Source organism: Euprymna scolopes, chromosome 17 (assembly GCF_053919585.1).
Source record: "Euprymna scolopes isolate OS-2025 chromosome 17, ASM5391958v1, whole genome shotgun sequence".
Classification (NCBI taxonomy): domain Eukaryota; kingdom Metazoa; phylum Mollusca; class Cephalopoda; order Sepiida; family Sepiolidae; genus Euprymna; species Euprymna scolopes.
In genome coordinates this window covers 14,574,397-14,590,236 of record NC_136498.1, presented here as the reverse complement: position 1 = coordinate 14,590,236, position 15,840 = coordinate 14,574,397, and the positions used below count along the sequence as shown (strand labels likewise).

The 15,840-nt window shown below is 35.6% G+C and overlaps 1 protein-coding gene across 1 annotated transcript; it reads left to right on the top strand.

Annotated features, from left to right (window-relative positions):
• Positions 1 to 2,568: 2,568 nt before the first annotated feature.
• On the top strand, positions 2,569 to 3,468 carry LOC145296630 (uncharacterized). Its single transcript, XM_080142556.1, has one exon. The coding sequence runs from the start codon at positions 2,569 to 2,571 to the stop codon at positions 3,466 to 3,468; it is 900 nt and encodes a 299-aa protein (XP_079998682.1).
• The last annotated feature ends 12,372 nt before the right edge of the window (positions 3,469 to 15,840 follow it).

Below are 15,840 nucleotides of genomic sequence, written 5' to 3'. Positions count from 1 at the left end.
CTATGGCAACTAAAACATGTCCTTTGCGGCTGCGCGGGGAAAAATTATTGTTTTTTGAGGGTGTTCGGCAGGGAACTCTTACCGCGACCAGTACCACAAGTTTTGCCAATCTTTTTGTAAAATTATCAGAAAAAAAACAAAAATCAAAATTGAAGCCAAAGTTTTAAAAAAACTAAATACAATTTTTAAAGGCCAAACTGTTTAAAAAAAAAAAGAATAAAAGAGGGGGGGGCTAAATTTGCAAGATTTAGCTTTAATTGATTTGCAACTCTGAAAAGCGTGTTTATGCGTGGCTACCGAGAGTAAGAAGAAGGTCGATGCACATGATAGTGTAACGTCACTTCCTGATTAAGTTGTAGGTATAGACAGCCTCTGGTATTCAACCATGTGGTCAGGCTAACAGGCATAAAAAAATATGGCTACCAATATGTGTTACCGATTGTCCATGTATGTTCGAAAAAGAAAGAACAATTCTCCATTTGGATAATAATTATTATAATTGCACATTTGGGATAATTTACTCAAAATATTGTAAGTGAACTCGTTTTTGAACTTTTATTTTTTTGGAGAAAGTAGAATATTTCATTTTATTTAGTTTTTCTTACTGCAAAACAAACAATTTTTATATAATATTTTTTAGTCTGTTCTTTTAATAATAAATACAACTTTTCACTGAGTATTTCCAAATATTTTGAAGTTAGCATTTTTCACAGCAGTTTTTTTTTTTTTTTTTTTTACGATCGGTGAATTTTCAATATTTTAGCACCGGGCGTAATTTATTTCTTTGAAATATATTTAAAATTTCAAGTTTTTACTTTTTATAACATTTTAACTGTAAATAATTTACATGATGGGTTTGTTTTACTATACACATAGATTAAAATAAGTTGTCAAAAAACAAATATACAACAAATAAATGTTATCAAAGGCAAGACAAGTTACTTTTCTACCAGACATGCTGACATTTTTCTTTTAAAAATATATCGATAAACATTGTATGATTTTCAAAGCGATTACATGTTTTAAAATGAGTAAAACCACTAAAAACCTTTCCAGATAGGTAGAAGAGTAACTTATCTTACCTTTGATAACATTTAATTGGTATATATTTGATTTTTGACCACTTTTTCGAATCTATGTGTATAATAATACAAACCCCTAAAACCATACCCAGTTAGGTAGAAAAGTAACTTATCTTGCCTTTGATAACATTTACTTGTTATATATTTGTTTTTGACAACTTTTTTGAATCTATGCGTACAGTAATACAAACTTAAAATTTAATTTAACTTGAAAATAATATTTAAAATACACGTGCGTACACTGCACAAGCACCCTTATTATTATCATAATAATAATAATAGTAATAATAATAAAAAACTGGTGTAGATGACATCGACTGGCGCCACACCAACTAGTTGTGAAGGGTCAGGGAGGATAGAAAGACCGAGGTGGGAGAGTACTAACCAAATCAGCACTGGAAGTGTGGGGAGGCATTTTATCACCCAAACCCCAGGAAACACCAATGGCCGATGCCAACGAGAAATCAGTAACAACGGCTGTTGCAATAACATGCAATCATCTGCATAAGTCGTCAAGAGAAATCTGGGGAGACTTGTTGTCACTTGGTCTCCAGGGAAAACCACAGGTTACTGCCAGTGAGCGATCACTGATGATGGCCTGTGAGACAACTAATACGCTACACATTTTGATGAAAAACATGGGAAAAAAAATGAACATAGAGGAACAGAAAACCAAAACTTAAATATAATTTCTGTATTTAAAGTAATAGTTATTTAAATATTTCAACATATAATCTTGTGGGCAAAATCCAGCTTCCCAATAAGGGGCACTCTGCATAGGAACAAAAATAATTTCGGTCATGAAAGATTTCTCCTCCACCGACCAACGACAGAAAAGGTAAAATGTAGCCTCAACACAGATACTACACTTTGATCTTGTTCCAAAGGCCAAAAAATATTTGTGTTTAATGTTTCTTTAATTGTTTGTTCTCTAAATTCATAATTCAGCTTTATCAGTATTAAATTGTATATTGCTTTAAAATTACTTAATTTTACAAAGATAATATTTATATTTTATATTGAATAAAGTTCAGTTTAAGTATTAATCGAACTGTATTCCTTTTTCTTTTTAAAAAACGTTTTATTGCTCTTTTTCAAATGGCCCTCATATAGTACTGAGAGTCTAACAAATCTTACCTACATTTTTGCCTGCAGACATTTTTCAGTTAACAGGCCTTCTTCTTACTCTCGGTGGCCGTGGTTTATGTCACGTGACGCACTACTTCCCATCACCTGACACATCACTTCCTGTTTTACAAAATAATTTCTCGCGCTGCAACTGTCAGATTCCGTTTTTCATGCAAAGCTAGGTTTTCTTTTACATTAAAAACAACCCTGATATTGTCCTTTCGACCACTGTACACTCTTTAACCCTCACTCTCGAGTGGCCTCTGGGCCTTGATTAGTAGTGAAAAAAAGAAAAAACACGGACTAAAAGTTTTCCAGTGTAGGTATTTGATGCCGATCAACAACACAATTATCCAGCATGGACGTAGCAAGCATGAGTAAAATCTGGGGAAGTTATGACGACGCGAGAGACTTTTTAAGATCAAAAAATATACTTCGCTGTGAAATTCCTCGGTGTTCAACTTGCGGGAGAGAAATGACTGAAATAAACCGGTCTAAAAAAGGTGGTACAAATATCTGGCGATGTCCTTCACATAAAGAAATACATATAACCATTAAACACGGCAGCTTTTTAGAAGGAGTAAAACTGACTCTACAAACATTTATTAAACTGCTTTATTTTTGGTCTCATAAGATACCAGTGACAACGTGTGCGGATATGGCGGGCATTCATGAAAGGACGGCTTGTGTATGGTACGGCTACTTTCGAGATATTTGCTCGAAGCAAATAATCGAAACCCCTACAAAATTAGGGGGTAGCGGTGTAATTGTAGAGATACGTGCGTCTTTGATTGCTAAAAGACAAGATCGCAAAACCGGCACGATATCAGAGAAATGGGTTTTTGCGGGTATCGACACGTTGTCAAAAATCGGTTTCTTGCGACATATACCGGACATAAAAGCCGAAACGTTGTTTCCTATTATTAAGAAAATGATATTACCCGGTAGTATAATTTATTCGGACGCGGAAATATTTTACGAAAAAATCTCAGACATACCCGTGAGCCCGCCATACATCCATAAAACAGTTAATAATTCAGAGTCTTGTGTAGATTCTGTGTCTGATGTAAACACAAAAACAGTGGAAGATATGTGGACGATTTGCAAAAGGCGACTTCAAACCATGTGTGGTACCTCATTGTCAACATTATCATCACATTTGGATGAATTCATGTGGAGACAACAATACGGTCATTCAGGAAGCGATTCATTTAATAATATGTTATTACATATTTCACAGTGTTATAAAATAAATTAACTAAAGTTAAAGATAGCTCGGCGGTTCTCCGGATTAATGCCTATATGGAATTTCAGCATTTTTTTTTTTTTTTTTGTAAACAAAAAGCAACAAATCAGGGTAAGCACGCCGTTCCTTTTAAATCGAAAAACTTAAAATAAGTTTAAACGTTTAAAGCCAAAAAATAAATAGGGGCAAGATTCTTCAGGTCCGCCAAATGTTTATCCTCTGTCCTTTCGAGTCAAAAATTATATTTTACGATAAATGTATACTTGGTACTCATGCAGAGAATGATCTGTGCTGAAATAATAACGTTATTATTTAAAAAGCCATTCCTAACATACTTTAACCTTACAATTGAATAAAAAAAAAAAAAAAAAACATAAAACTTTAACTAAACGTAGAAATGTGATTTAAAAAATAGCGCGGATTACTCTCTGCATTAGCACCGTTTATTTTAACTACAACAGAACACCGACCAATAAAATTTGGTCTTCTATAGGTTTTAGGGGTCGCTGAAAACGAATTTGATATTCAAACCCGTTGCAAATTTATCGTTTGCATAGTATTAACCCCTCCTGAACCCACGTAATATTTTGTGCCACCTCACCGGCACCGCCTTCGTTTATGCTATTCTTACATGATGCGTGCACGCACGTAGTAAAGTGACTGGTCACAATGGCGGAAGAACTTTTTTTAGACATTTGAAATAAGATTTTTTAATTTTACCGATTTTTTTTTTTTTTGTTTTTTTTACATAGGCGACACCACTTATCAAGGCCTAGAGGCCACTCAAGGATAAGGGTTAAAGAGTGTAGAGTAGTCAAAAGGGCAATATAGTAATCGATAGTAATGGAAGTTCGGTAAATTTGGTAACTTAAGTGGAACGGCTCATCAGATACTTGTTTACGTTCGACTTGAAGACAACTGGAAAGCAGGAAAACAGAAGACAATTCCACAAACGTGCAGTTCTAAGAAAGAAGCTTTGTTCATGAAATCTACGTTTAGGTTTAGGCATAGATAATGAGTGAGGGGAATTATTGATAGTGTTTCCATCTAGACGAGTGTTTCTTCTGAAAGTTTGGCGAGGGGGACCATAGATTGAAGCTCAGTCGAACACTTTCCATAAAAATAACGATAAAGCAGAGACAAACTCGCAACATCTCTTCTGTGAGATAGAGGTTGCAGCGAAGGGAAAAGGATATCTCCCACGAGGCCACAAAGTCTATTTTGAGCCCTATCAAGGCAGGAGAGGTCCTTTCTAGCAGCTCCTGCCCATTGTGGCAACAGTATTCCATCCTTGGACGTAACTAGCTCTTATATAGATAGAGAATTGCATCAGCAGTGTGATATCTACTGGATCGATAGAAGGATCCGACCATTTTTCCAGCGGCCTTGGCAACAGATTTGATGTACATATTCCATTTAAGGTCAGGAGTAAAGGTCAAGCCCAGAAGCTTGTCAAAACTTGAACTCCCCAAGATGAGAGCTATTCATTTTAATTGATGCCAGATGTGGATCAGAACGTTGATAATGTAAAGATAGAAGCTTGGTTTTAGATGCATTAAAAGTAACCAGCCACTCCTTTCCCCATTGTACAACGTGATCAAGATCAGAGGAGAGAGAATCAGAGAGAACTTGGTCGTTTACTGTGTTAGATGGTAGTGTCATCAGCAAAAATGTCTACGAATGATGTAAGGATGTTATTAGGAAGATCATTAATCTAGATCAGGAAAAGAGTTGGGCCCAAGATGGACCCCTGAGAGACTCCAGCATTAATACTGTGAGCTTCTGATTTTTGCCCATCAACTACTACTCTTATGAACCTATCAGAGAGAAATGATTTAATAATTGAGAAGACATTTCCAGCTTTACCATAGCTGGAGATCCTGTGAAGTAAACCATTATACCATACCCTATCAAAGGTCTTTGATGTGTCAAGAACAATTGCACTAGAAAGGTTGCCTCTGTCGAGATTCGCTAATCCTATGAGATATAATTGTAAGCACATCTGCTGTAGATCTAGCAGAACTGAAACCATATTGTGTGTCACTAAGAAGGTTATTTTTGTTGAGATGGTTGATTACTTTTCTATTTAACACAGATTCCAGCAACTTACTTATGACGCACAAGAGACTTATTGGCCTGTACTGAGAGGGGGATGAGTGATCACCTGAATTCTTAAATACAGGGCATACTAATGAGATTTTCCAGGGTGGTGGGAAGCAATTCTTAAGACAACGTTTAAACAGTTTTGTAAGTATAGGGGCTAGTTCTGGTTGAAGTTTTTTTGAGTACTATAATTGGAATACCGTCAGGGCCGGTTGCTTTACTGGAATCAAGATTTCTGATAAGCTTGGCAACATCACGAACAAATATTTTTATATCACATAGCATGTTTTCTGATACAGGAGGAAATATTGGAGGTTGGCGGCCTTGGTCGCAAGGGGTAGAATTAGCTGCAAAGTTCTTGGCAAAGAGTTTGGCTTTGTCTGATGCTGACGAGATTACCTCAGGTCCATTGATGATAGTTGGGATAGAGCACATGCTTCTGTTCAGCATTCTGTTTGCTATTTGCCAAAACTGGTGGGAACCAAGCTGCTGCTCAGCTACTTTGGACTTGACGAATTAAGCATACAACTCTCTTGCGTTCTTTATTACTTTCTTACAATGGTTGCTGGCAGTTCTGAAAGCGGCTTTAGTTTCCATACATCTATTATGTTGGAAGCAATGGAAAAAGTGATTTCTGTGCGCAATGGCAACAGCACATTCTGGAGAGAACCATGGCGTGCTGTTAGGTTTTTGCTGGAACTTTTTTTAGGGTATGTCACGCGTGCGTGTAAACAGAATTTTTGTGAAAGATTAAACAGTTCTGCTCGGTGTATGTCAGCACGTTACTTATGGAAAACGGTAAATTAAACTGCAGAAGCACCTGTCCATACAAATTCTATAATTGAATACCCCCTCAAAAAAAAAAAAAAAACGAAAAACAAATGTTTTTGTAAACCGCTCGTGAAAACTTACATTATTTTTTACGTTAAATGAGGTGTAAACTATTTTTTAAATTTTAAAGTATTTCATCTAATTACTAATGAGATGAAAACTATTTTGTATTTTATGAAAAATATTTCCTGTCATTTACAATGTCCGCCATGTATCCATGCGCCTTGTGAAGATCATATGACTACGCGTGCGCACGTACATTTAAATAAGAACGGTTCACACGTAGCGTTAATGAATACGGTGATATGGTGCAAAATAGTGCAAGGTTCCAGGGGTTAATACCATGCAAACGGTAAATTTGCAACGGGTTTGAATATCTGATTCTTTTTCAGTGACCCTGAAAACCTATAACGAAACAAATTTTATTGGTCGGTGTTCTGTTGTAGTTAAAGTACACATTTACTTATTTTACAAATCCAAACTCGAAAAATGTGCAATTAAAATATATAAACATTACTTAAATAATATCCATCATGGCTAGGGATCGCTATGCAAAGCAGTTTAAGCAATATATTTTAATCCTGCATTTCACGAGTTCCGATGAGTAAAATAAATTTGAACTCGATATGACTCCTCATATTTTATAAACATTTTTAATGCCTACAGAATTATTTTTGCGCACGTATGGAAGCTGTACTCACCTCTAATTTTTTTTTATTTTTGTCTTTTTTATTTATTTTTTCATTTTTACAGCTGATTATAGAATTGTCACTAAATATCTTCCCCCCCCCCAACCCTTTACAATGCTGACTTTCATGTTTTCGGGTACTACTACAGTTTATCGCGAAAATAGAGATGCCATTCTTTTTTTTTATTTTTTTAAGGTACCTGTCGTCAGAATCAGTGGGAAATATCAGTATTTTAAACTATTTATTACTGAAGCATGAAATAAATAACAAAAAAATTAAATTAGATAATGATTACGGTTGCGAGTTGCATTTCAGAGAACAGGAACTGGAACAAAGATTTGAAGGCGGACACAAACACGCGTGTGATGGGTATAAAGAGAAGTATATTTTATTTTGGGACAGGAACAAGAAGCGGGGAGTAAAAAGGGATTATGGGATTACAACGTAAAAGGATCCATCATAAGAGTTATCGTACTTACTTTCAACATCCCCACTTGCTCTCAGCATATTATTTTTCTTTTCTTTACAAAAACAAAGATATGTGAGCGCAGATTAGTGTCAGTTTAGGGTCCGAATAAAATTTTTTTGAACTTGTCCAGCTTCATCCGGGTTAGAGGTTTTGTCATGATGTCGGCGGTCATGTCTGCTGTGGGACAGTAAATTAATTGTATTTTGTTATTATTCAGAGCTTCTCTGATAAAATGGTACTTAATGTCGATGTGTTTACATTTCTGCCGATGAATGGGGTCCTTAGAAAGCACTATAGCGCTTTGACTGTCTCCAAATATTTTGATGAGGACGTGTTCTCGGTGTGGATCCATTTCCTAGAATAGTTGCACAAGGTATAGCCCCTCGTGGGTGGCGTTTGCCAGCGCTACGTACTCAGCCTCGCACGTGGATAGAGCGACTGTAGGTTGCTTTTTTGACTTCCAGGAAATAGCTGGCCCATCCTGGGTTAGGCTTAAGCAATATCCGGATGTACTGCGTCTGTCTCATTGATCAGACGCCCAACCGGTGTCACTGTATGCGATTGGATGGATTGGGTGATTTGTTTTCGCGTAGTGCATTTGGTGTCGCGTCGTACCCTTTACATATCTCAGTATGTGTTTAGGCTGCCATCCAATGCTTTTCTCGTGGCTTGGGCAAATATTGCGACAATTTCCCGACAATATAACATATGTCTGGTCGGGTGCAGATCATCAGGTAAATTAGACTCCCGACGACCTTGTGGTATTTCCTGGGGGTCAACCATGTCATCCTCTTTGCCAGCTAGATCCAGTTTTTGCTCGCATGGGGTCATCCTAGGTTTGCATTCAGACATGTCAAACTTTTCCAGTATTTTTTTTGTGCATTTTTCTTGGTTCATCTGGATATAAACTTTGCTTATATTGAAGTCTATTCTGAGGAAATGGTACAGCTTTCCGATGTCTTTCATTTTAAATTCCGATGTTAACGACTGTTTGGTGTCGTTTAGGGAGTTGATGTTATCGGCAGCAATGATTAAATCATCAACCCACGAGACAATTTTTTCTTTGCCGTTGTGTCGCATATAGACGCAATCGTCCACCTGATTTTGGGTAAAGCCATGTCTGCTGCAGTAGCAGTGCAGGGTTTAATTCCAGTTTCGGCCTGATTGTTTTAGACCATACAGGGATTTGTTAAGTAAACCGACTAGTTTATCGTCTGTTTCCCCTTTTGTCTCAAATCCCTCCATGTAAATTTCGTGGTCAATTGGAGCATGGAGATACGCCGTTTTTACGTCCATTTGGTGTACTATTAGATTGTACTGGACAGCTATTTGCATTAACATGCGGATCGATAAATATCGGGCCGTCGGAGAAAAAATATCAGTGTAGTCTACTCCCTTAGTTTGGTTGTACCCTTTTGCGACGAACTTGGCCTTGTATTTAGGGGACCCGTCAGCGATTTCTTTGATTTTATACACCCATCTACCGCTTACTGTCGTTCTGCCTTTGGGTAAGAGTGTTAGATGGTATACATTATTTTCCTTTAGGGAGTCAATTTCTTCCCGCATCGCTTGGATCCAGTGGGATCGACAGCTTCTCTGTAAGTGCAGGGTAAACTGCGCACTTGGGTGTGCTTGAATGCCATAATGCCAGTGCAAGTAGATTAGGTTGACCATCGTCTGATGGGTTGAGGGTACCGGATTGACAGTTCCTGGCTGCTGTTCCCGACTGGTAGTACAGGTGCCCTTACTCTTTGGTAACGCTTAGAGCAGCTTCTCCATCAACAGTTGTATAATATCGGGATGTTTGTAGTGCCATGTCGTACATGGAAAGGGAACCTGCACTCATCCCTGATGGGCTTTCCGGAGGCCACAATCCTAGTAGATGGAAGATCAGCTAATGGTCTACTTGTGTTGCACGTCTGGTATTCTGCATAACCACTTGTTCAGCACCCCTTACCTAAACTGAAACTCTTAAAAAAAAAAAATGACAGTACAATCAAAAATTACACTTAAACCAGGCCAAAACTCAAACAAAACCAACTTGCCTCCTCCCTTGAGATTTGCATTTACGAACATCCGTGGGCTTAGAACAAATTTAAATGATGTTGAAGCATTTCTCCTAACAAACACCCCAGATATCTTAGCACTAAGTGAGACTAACTCCTCCATCCCCTCTAACTACTTTAACATGCCTGGATATCTCCCACTCTGCCGTAAGGACTCTGACAGACATATGCACGGGCTTGGAGTCTATATTTGAAACACCCTCCCCCTTGACTAGAGAAACAAAACTAGAATCGGACGATGAAGTCTTTATGTGCTTTAGACTTAACATGCAACATAACATTAGTTACTTTTATTTTCTCTACCGCTCTCCCTCAATCCAGGACTGTACCCTAATAAACAAAGTCTCTGACAGCATAGATACAGCACTTTCCCTCGACACTAGCACATAAGTGCATGTATTTGGTGACTTCAATGTCCACCACAGCAACTGTCTTGGATTTTCTTACACAGACGCAGCTTGTAGCACAACACATAGCTTCTCTATATCTCATTCCCTATCATAGATGGTTACGTTTTCAACCCGTTTCCCAGACCAGCAAGAACAACACACATCACTTCTAGATCTGTTTCTGACCACAGTTTCTGGTGATTGTGTAACGAGAACGCTGATCATGCAGTGATAATGGGTGAAATCGCCCTAAACTCTAGAGCCAAAACTGAAGAGCCAGTGCCCAAAACAATGGGATATTATAAAAAGGCTGACTGGGAAGCCATCAGGGATCTCATCAGGGACACCCCATGGCGAAGTATATTTTCTCTTCCTGCTGAACACTGCGCAAATGAGACCACTGAATGGTTCATAACGGCACTTGAAGCACATGTTCCCATGTAGAAATTTTATAGCAAGCCCCATTCTCCCCAATGGTTTACTTCTACTTATGCAGCTGCCATTGCACAAAGGCAGCATGCGTACCGCAGATTTAACCGACATAAGTCCAGCTCAACAGACAGAAGTATATAGAAGCAAGAAGTAACTGTAAGAAAGAAATAGCGACAGCTAAGAGAAAATTTACTGAAACCACCAAAAAACGCATCGAAGCACAGAAATTAGGAACCCGTGACTTCTGGAAAATCTACAATAGTGTAGTAAATAATGGGCAATCAACAATTCCCCCACTATCCAACAACCATGAGGTTGTTTGCTCTGCAACTGAGAAGGCTAACATGCTTGCCAGTCGGTTTCCCTCTAACTCCACACTGGACCCTGCTAACCACTCCCTTCCTGACTTTCCTTTGCGGACAGACGCCAAACTAGACGATTTGAAAATCACCCTTTCTCAGGTGCATGCTATCATAAAAAATCTGTGTAATAAATTGCGAACAGACGGGCTTACCTGACAAACGCTCGAGGTGTGCATTCTGCAAAGCGGGTACGTCCAAAGAAAAATGGCAAGATGGCGGCGGCCGGTTAATATTGCCAAGTAATCACGCAAAATCTCGTGTTCTCTCGCACACACGAGAGTTCAGCGAGAAGGAAAAACGTAGTCAAGAAAAGACGACGCTTCTGACGACTGAGAAGAAAAAAGAAGAAAAAGAGCAAGAAGTAGAAGAGCAAGAAGAGAACGATACATGAGAAGACGAGGTGTGTGCGGTTTTGAGTAAATCGAAACAGACACAAAAAAAAACTCTGATTACAAAATCTTGACACTTCAAAAGCATGTGGATCTGATCTCATCCCGGCTGTGCTATTTAAAAAGTGCTCCGCCGAAGTAGCTTCAGTTCTCTCCAAACTTTACAATAAATGCCTTAATGAATCTTGCTTTCCTGCCTGCTGGAGAACTGCTTCTGTGGTGTGTGGCTTTAAGGTGCTTTTTCTGAGAAAAGCAGATGACAATAATAATGCACGTGAGAAAACGATTCCGTCAGAGACAAAGCGCCGAATAGTTAGCAGACTTGAATAAAACACTGCTCGTAGGTAGTGTTGACGGCCTTATATGAGTATGTAGTTCGTATGTAACCGGAGAGCATCTCAACAGGATACATATTCCTACGCCGAATGGTCACTAAGCAGTGACGCAGCATTAATTACCTTGGTATATCTGATCATTTTCTCTGTTTTATCCTTTTCATTATCAAAAACATAATTAGATGGCGTGCTGATTATGGTTTTGTATTGGTAGTTTAGGGAAATCAAAACGACATTGACAACGATATTTTTGACAAGCTTTTGCAGTATGTCTATGGAGTTATACCCCCTTCACTAAATCACTAATCGCTGGGTTTCGTAAAGATACCGATATGGCAAGATCAGCAACTTTCTCCATAGCTTGCTTATGATGTGCTGACAATTTTTGACAGTTTCTTATTAGATTTTTAGCTTCAATGAAAATTTCTTTATCCGATTTTGTCAATTGGGGCATTTTTTTCCCCATCAATCCACAATAAACCATGTGCATGTGGAGCCCCTCTGAATTGAAATTCTATGCGATAGTTATAGTACTTAGCAGGTAATGTTGCTGTCTTGCACATAACTATATTCTTAATAAATAGCTTTAATCTTTGATGAAAATTAAGTGTTGCATTTAATTAGTTACTTTTGATCATAGTATGCTTAGATGGATAATCAGCAAGAAAACCATCTAAAGTTTTTCCATCTACAAATATTTTTTCTTCACCATATAAGTTTGTATATGTGACATCATGTCCATCTAAGAGAGATGTGAAGTTCTCTTCCCATCTCATATCTGCACATGATAAGGTAAAAAAGAAATCAAATGGTCCAAGATTTTCAACTTTAGCATTCAACTCCTAACGGGCTGTTTGCCAATATTTTGGTTTTTTATTTTATCTAAAACCATAGTTGGATCATCTAAATGATAGTGTTTCCATTACTACCAGTACGTTTGTTTCCTCTTTGGAAAGCAAGGCTAATATTATTGTTCATTTGTTTATTCTCATAGTAAGCAGTATATGCAAAAATATAAGCCGGATCATTTGCAAATCTTGGATCTAAATTCATGGCTCTTTGAGCAATGTATTGATGATCAGATAATCGTTCAGGTCTTGTTTCACCCATGTCATTTTTCCCATCAGGGAAATGAGTAGGAAAAGCTTTCGCCTCCCAGTTATCAGGAAAATCTGTTGGAATTTTTCCTTCTCCCGGAGCAATAACAACAGGTTCATCTTTATTTTCAACAGTAATATTGCTCTTTGCACTTATTTCAGGAAAATTTGAACCAAAACATGATGAAGAGTTGTAATTAAACTGGAACTTTCGTATCATTTTTCTTCCTCATTCTCTTCATCTTTAGCTGCTTCTTTTTCAGTTACACATTCCATAGCATTATCCTTATGACTATTAGATTGATTTTGATTTACTACAGAAAAAGAAAAGGCATCATTATCATTCAACCACGGTAGTGGTTGAATATATGCTTAAGTCCGAAATTGAATGAATCGAGACACATTCAAACCCCCACCACTAATTCCGTTCGCAACCAAATTTCAAACAGGTTATATAGTTGGATAGAACACCTCATTAGCTACATTTTGAAAAAAAAATTTCGAAAATTGGTTCAGTAGAAAAAAAGTTACAACAAAATATGTGGGTTCACAAACAGGAGAGTAAGTACATACATAAGTGACTAACGCTTTTTTTTATTTTGCATAACTTTTTTTTGTATATAAATATTTTTTACTGCGATTTTTCCAATATGACATGTTAGCGTAACGGTTAGAGTACCGGGGGTTGGTGGAAAAATTTTAGGTTCAATCCCATGTATCGTTTTTTTTTATAATTAAAAAACCGAACTTTTTTTTAATAACTAATTTTTTTTAAACTCTCCTTATGATTTTATAGCAAAAAATGGTGAATTTATCGATTAAAAATATTAGTGAATTCTATGATATACATATTCTTTGAATGAACTCAAATTTTTCGTTATCACATTTGATGAAAAATGTAGTCATTTCATAACAACTACTGTGATTCAAAATTAAATTGAAAATGTTATATGTTACCGTAATGGGTATAGAGCCGGGATTGGTGGAAAGATTTTAGGTTCAATCCCGTGTAATGGTTTGTTTTTAATTAAAAACCGATGAAAATCGAACTATTAATATGCTAATAATTCGCCCGTTCCAAGTTATTATTATGACTACTACTCTTAGAGCTGCTGCTGCTGTGAGATCGTGTCTTGTCCATATTATCATCAGCAGCAGTGAACCTGTTTGCCTAGTTTCGGAAGTAAATAAGTCGAATAATACATGTGAACTTAAAAGACTAAAAAGAAGAAAATACTAGTGAGAGTGGCAGAGACAATCAGAAGAAGCCAGAAAAAAAATGGATAAAATAAAAGGTTTAGTTTTTATTTTATTTTAGTAGAAGAAATGAAAGAAAAAACAACACAACTTTATTTAAACTGACTCGGAAATACTGAAAATAGTTTAAAGATTTTTAAAGGTAAATTTAAAAAAAAAGGATAAAAGCAGATGTCACTTTAAATGTCAATGACAATGAAACTTGGATAAAATAAAAGGTTTAGTTTTTATTTTATTTTATTAGAAGAAATGAAAGAAAAAACAACACAACTTTATTTAAACTGACTCGGAAATACTGAAAATAGTTTAAAGATTGTTGAATTTTTATTTTATTATTCATTTATCTCATTCGTTCAGGGAATGAAAGAGAAATATTTTTTTTAGAAAAACAGACAACATTGTCGATTATTCCTGTATTTTTCTTTGCGTGTATTTATATATATATAATATTAACAACGAACTTGGAATAATAATGATAATAAATATATATTTATTTACAAAAAAAAAAGAAAAAATATCGTCTGAAGGAGATTTTTTTTAAAGGTAAATTAAAAAAAAAGGATAAAAGCAGACGTCACTTTAAATGTCGATGACAATGGATATTGAGTTAAATCCAGGGCCTGAGAATAGTAATAATGGAAGTAATTATGAGGTGGGTAATCAATTAAATGAAGAAGAATTGAAAAAAAAAAATGAACTTCAAAATAATACAAGAAAAAGAAAAATGGAAAATGAAAAAACAAAAAATGCAAAAAGGCAAAAAAAATTTAAAGAACAAAATAAAGAAGAATATTTAAAAAGAAAACGAGAATATAAAAAAATAGAGAAGAAATAAATGTTAAAAATCGAGAACATCAAAAAAAATATAGAAATAAAAATAAAGAAGAATTTAAAATTCGAAATAAAGAAAATCAAAAAATATTAAGAGAGAAAAATAAAGAAAAATACAATAATAAAAATAAAGATTATCAAAGAAATTTTAGAGTAAAAAATAAGAATAATGTCATTTTTAGAAAGAAAAAGAAAATTTATCAAACTAATTATAAAAATAAACACAAATTAATGGAAGAACAAAAAATGAAAAATATAAGAAAAGTTTGATAAAAATTTATAAGAAGAAAATTTATTCTTGGAGAAACAAACTAAACAAATTTTCTAGCTTTTTTCATAAAAAAGCTATTGTCATTCATACATTGACAAAATCCTATTTATTTTACAATAATAAAATGACAAATAATATAAGAAATTATAGAAAAAATTATAAAATTGGAGTGAATAAAATAACTTGAATGTATTCTAATGCTTTGGGAATTAGAAATTTGATGCTCAAAAATATAAAAAATACTGCAAACACTGTTTATAATTTTGTCAAAAAAGTTGATAAAAAAGGACTATTACCTACTTATTGGGGAGAAGAATTGTATCATGCATTAAATAATGAACATTATTTGTTTCCAAGAAATTCAGTTGAATATGTGCCTATGAGAGTTTTGGCAAAGCATAATTATGAATCTCTTGATTGTCAAACTGAAGATTGTGAGTGCAAAAAGTCAGAAATTTCTGAACCAAATATGCCAAATAATAACAATGAACATATTATTGTAGAAGAAAATGAAAATAAAGTGAATGATGAAGAAGATGAAGAAATAAAAATTGAATTGGCTCGACCTTGTGATTTTAGTAATGGATGTCCCTATGAAAAAACACGACTCATTGAAACTAGAAAAATACATCAAATTATTAAACAAATTTCACCGGATTTGACATTTTTGGAAATTCCCAAAATTATGAAAAAAATGGAAGAATGTTCTGGCATACATAATGACAATTTATATTGCATTGGTCAATCATATTGCACTAATAGACTTGAATTCCTTAGAAGAATGGCACCACATACTCCAAGACTCAATTTTAGTCACTCATGTGTATAGATTAAGAGCTGTTTGCATTTGGCTGGATCTCTAT

Bases quoted from the DNA above. Each gene is read 5' to 3' on its own strand.
- LOC145296630 (XM_080142556.1), top strand. From the start codon at position 2,569: ATGGACGTAGCAAGCATGAGTAAAATCTGGGGAAGTTATGACGACGCG.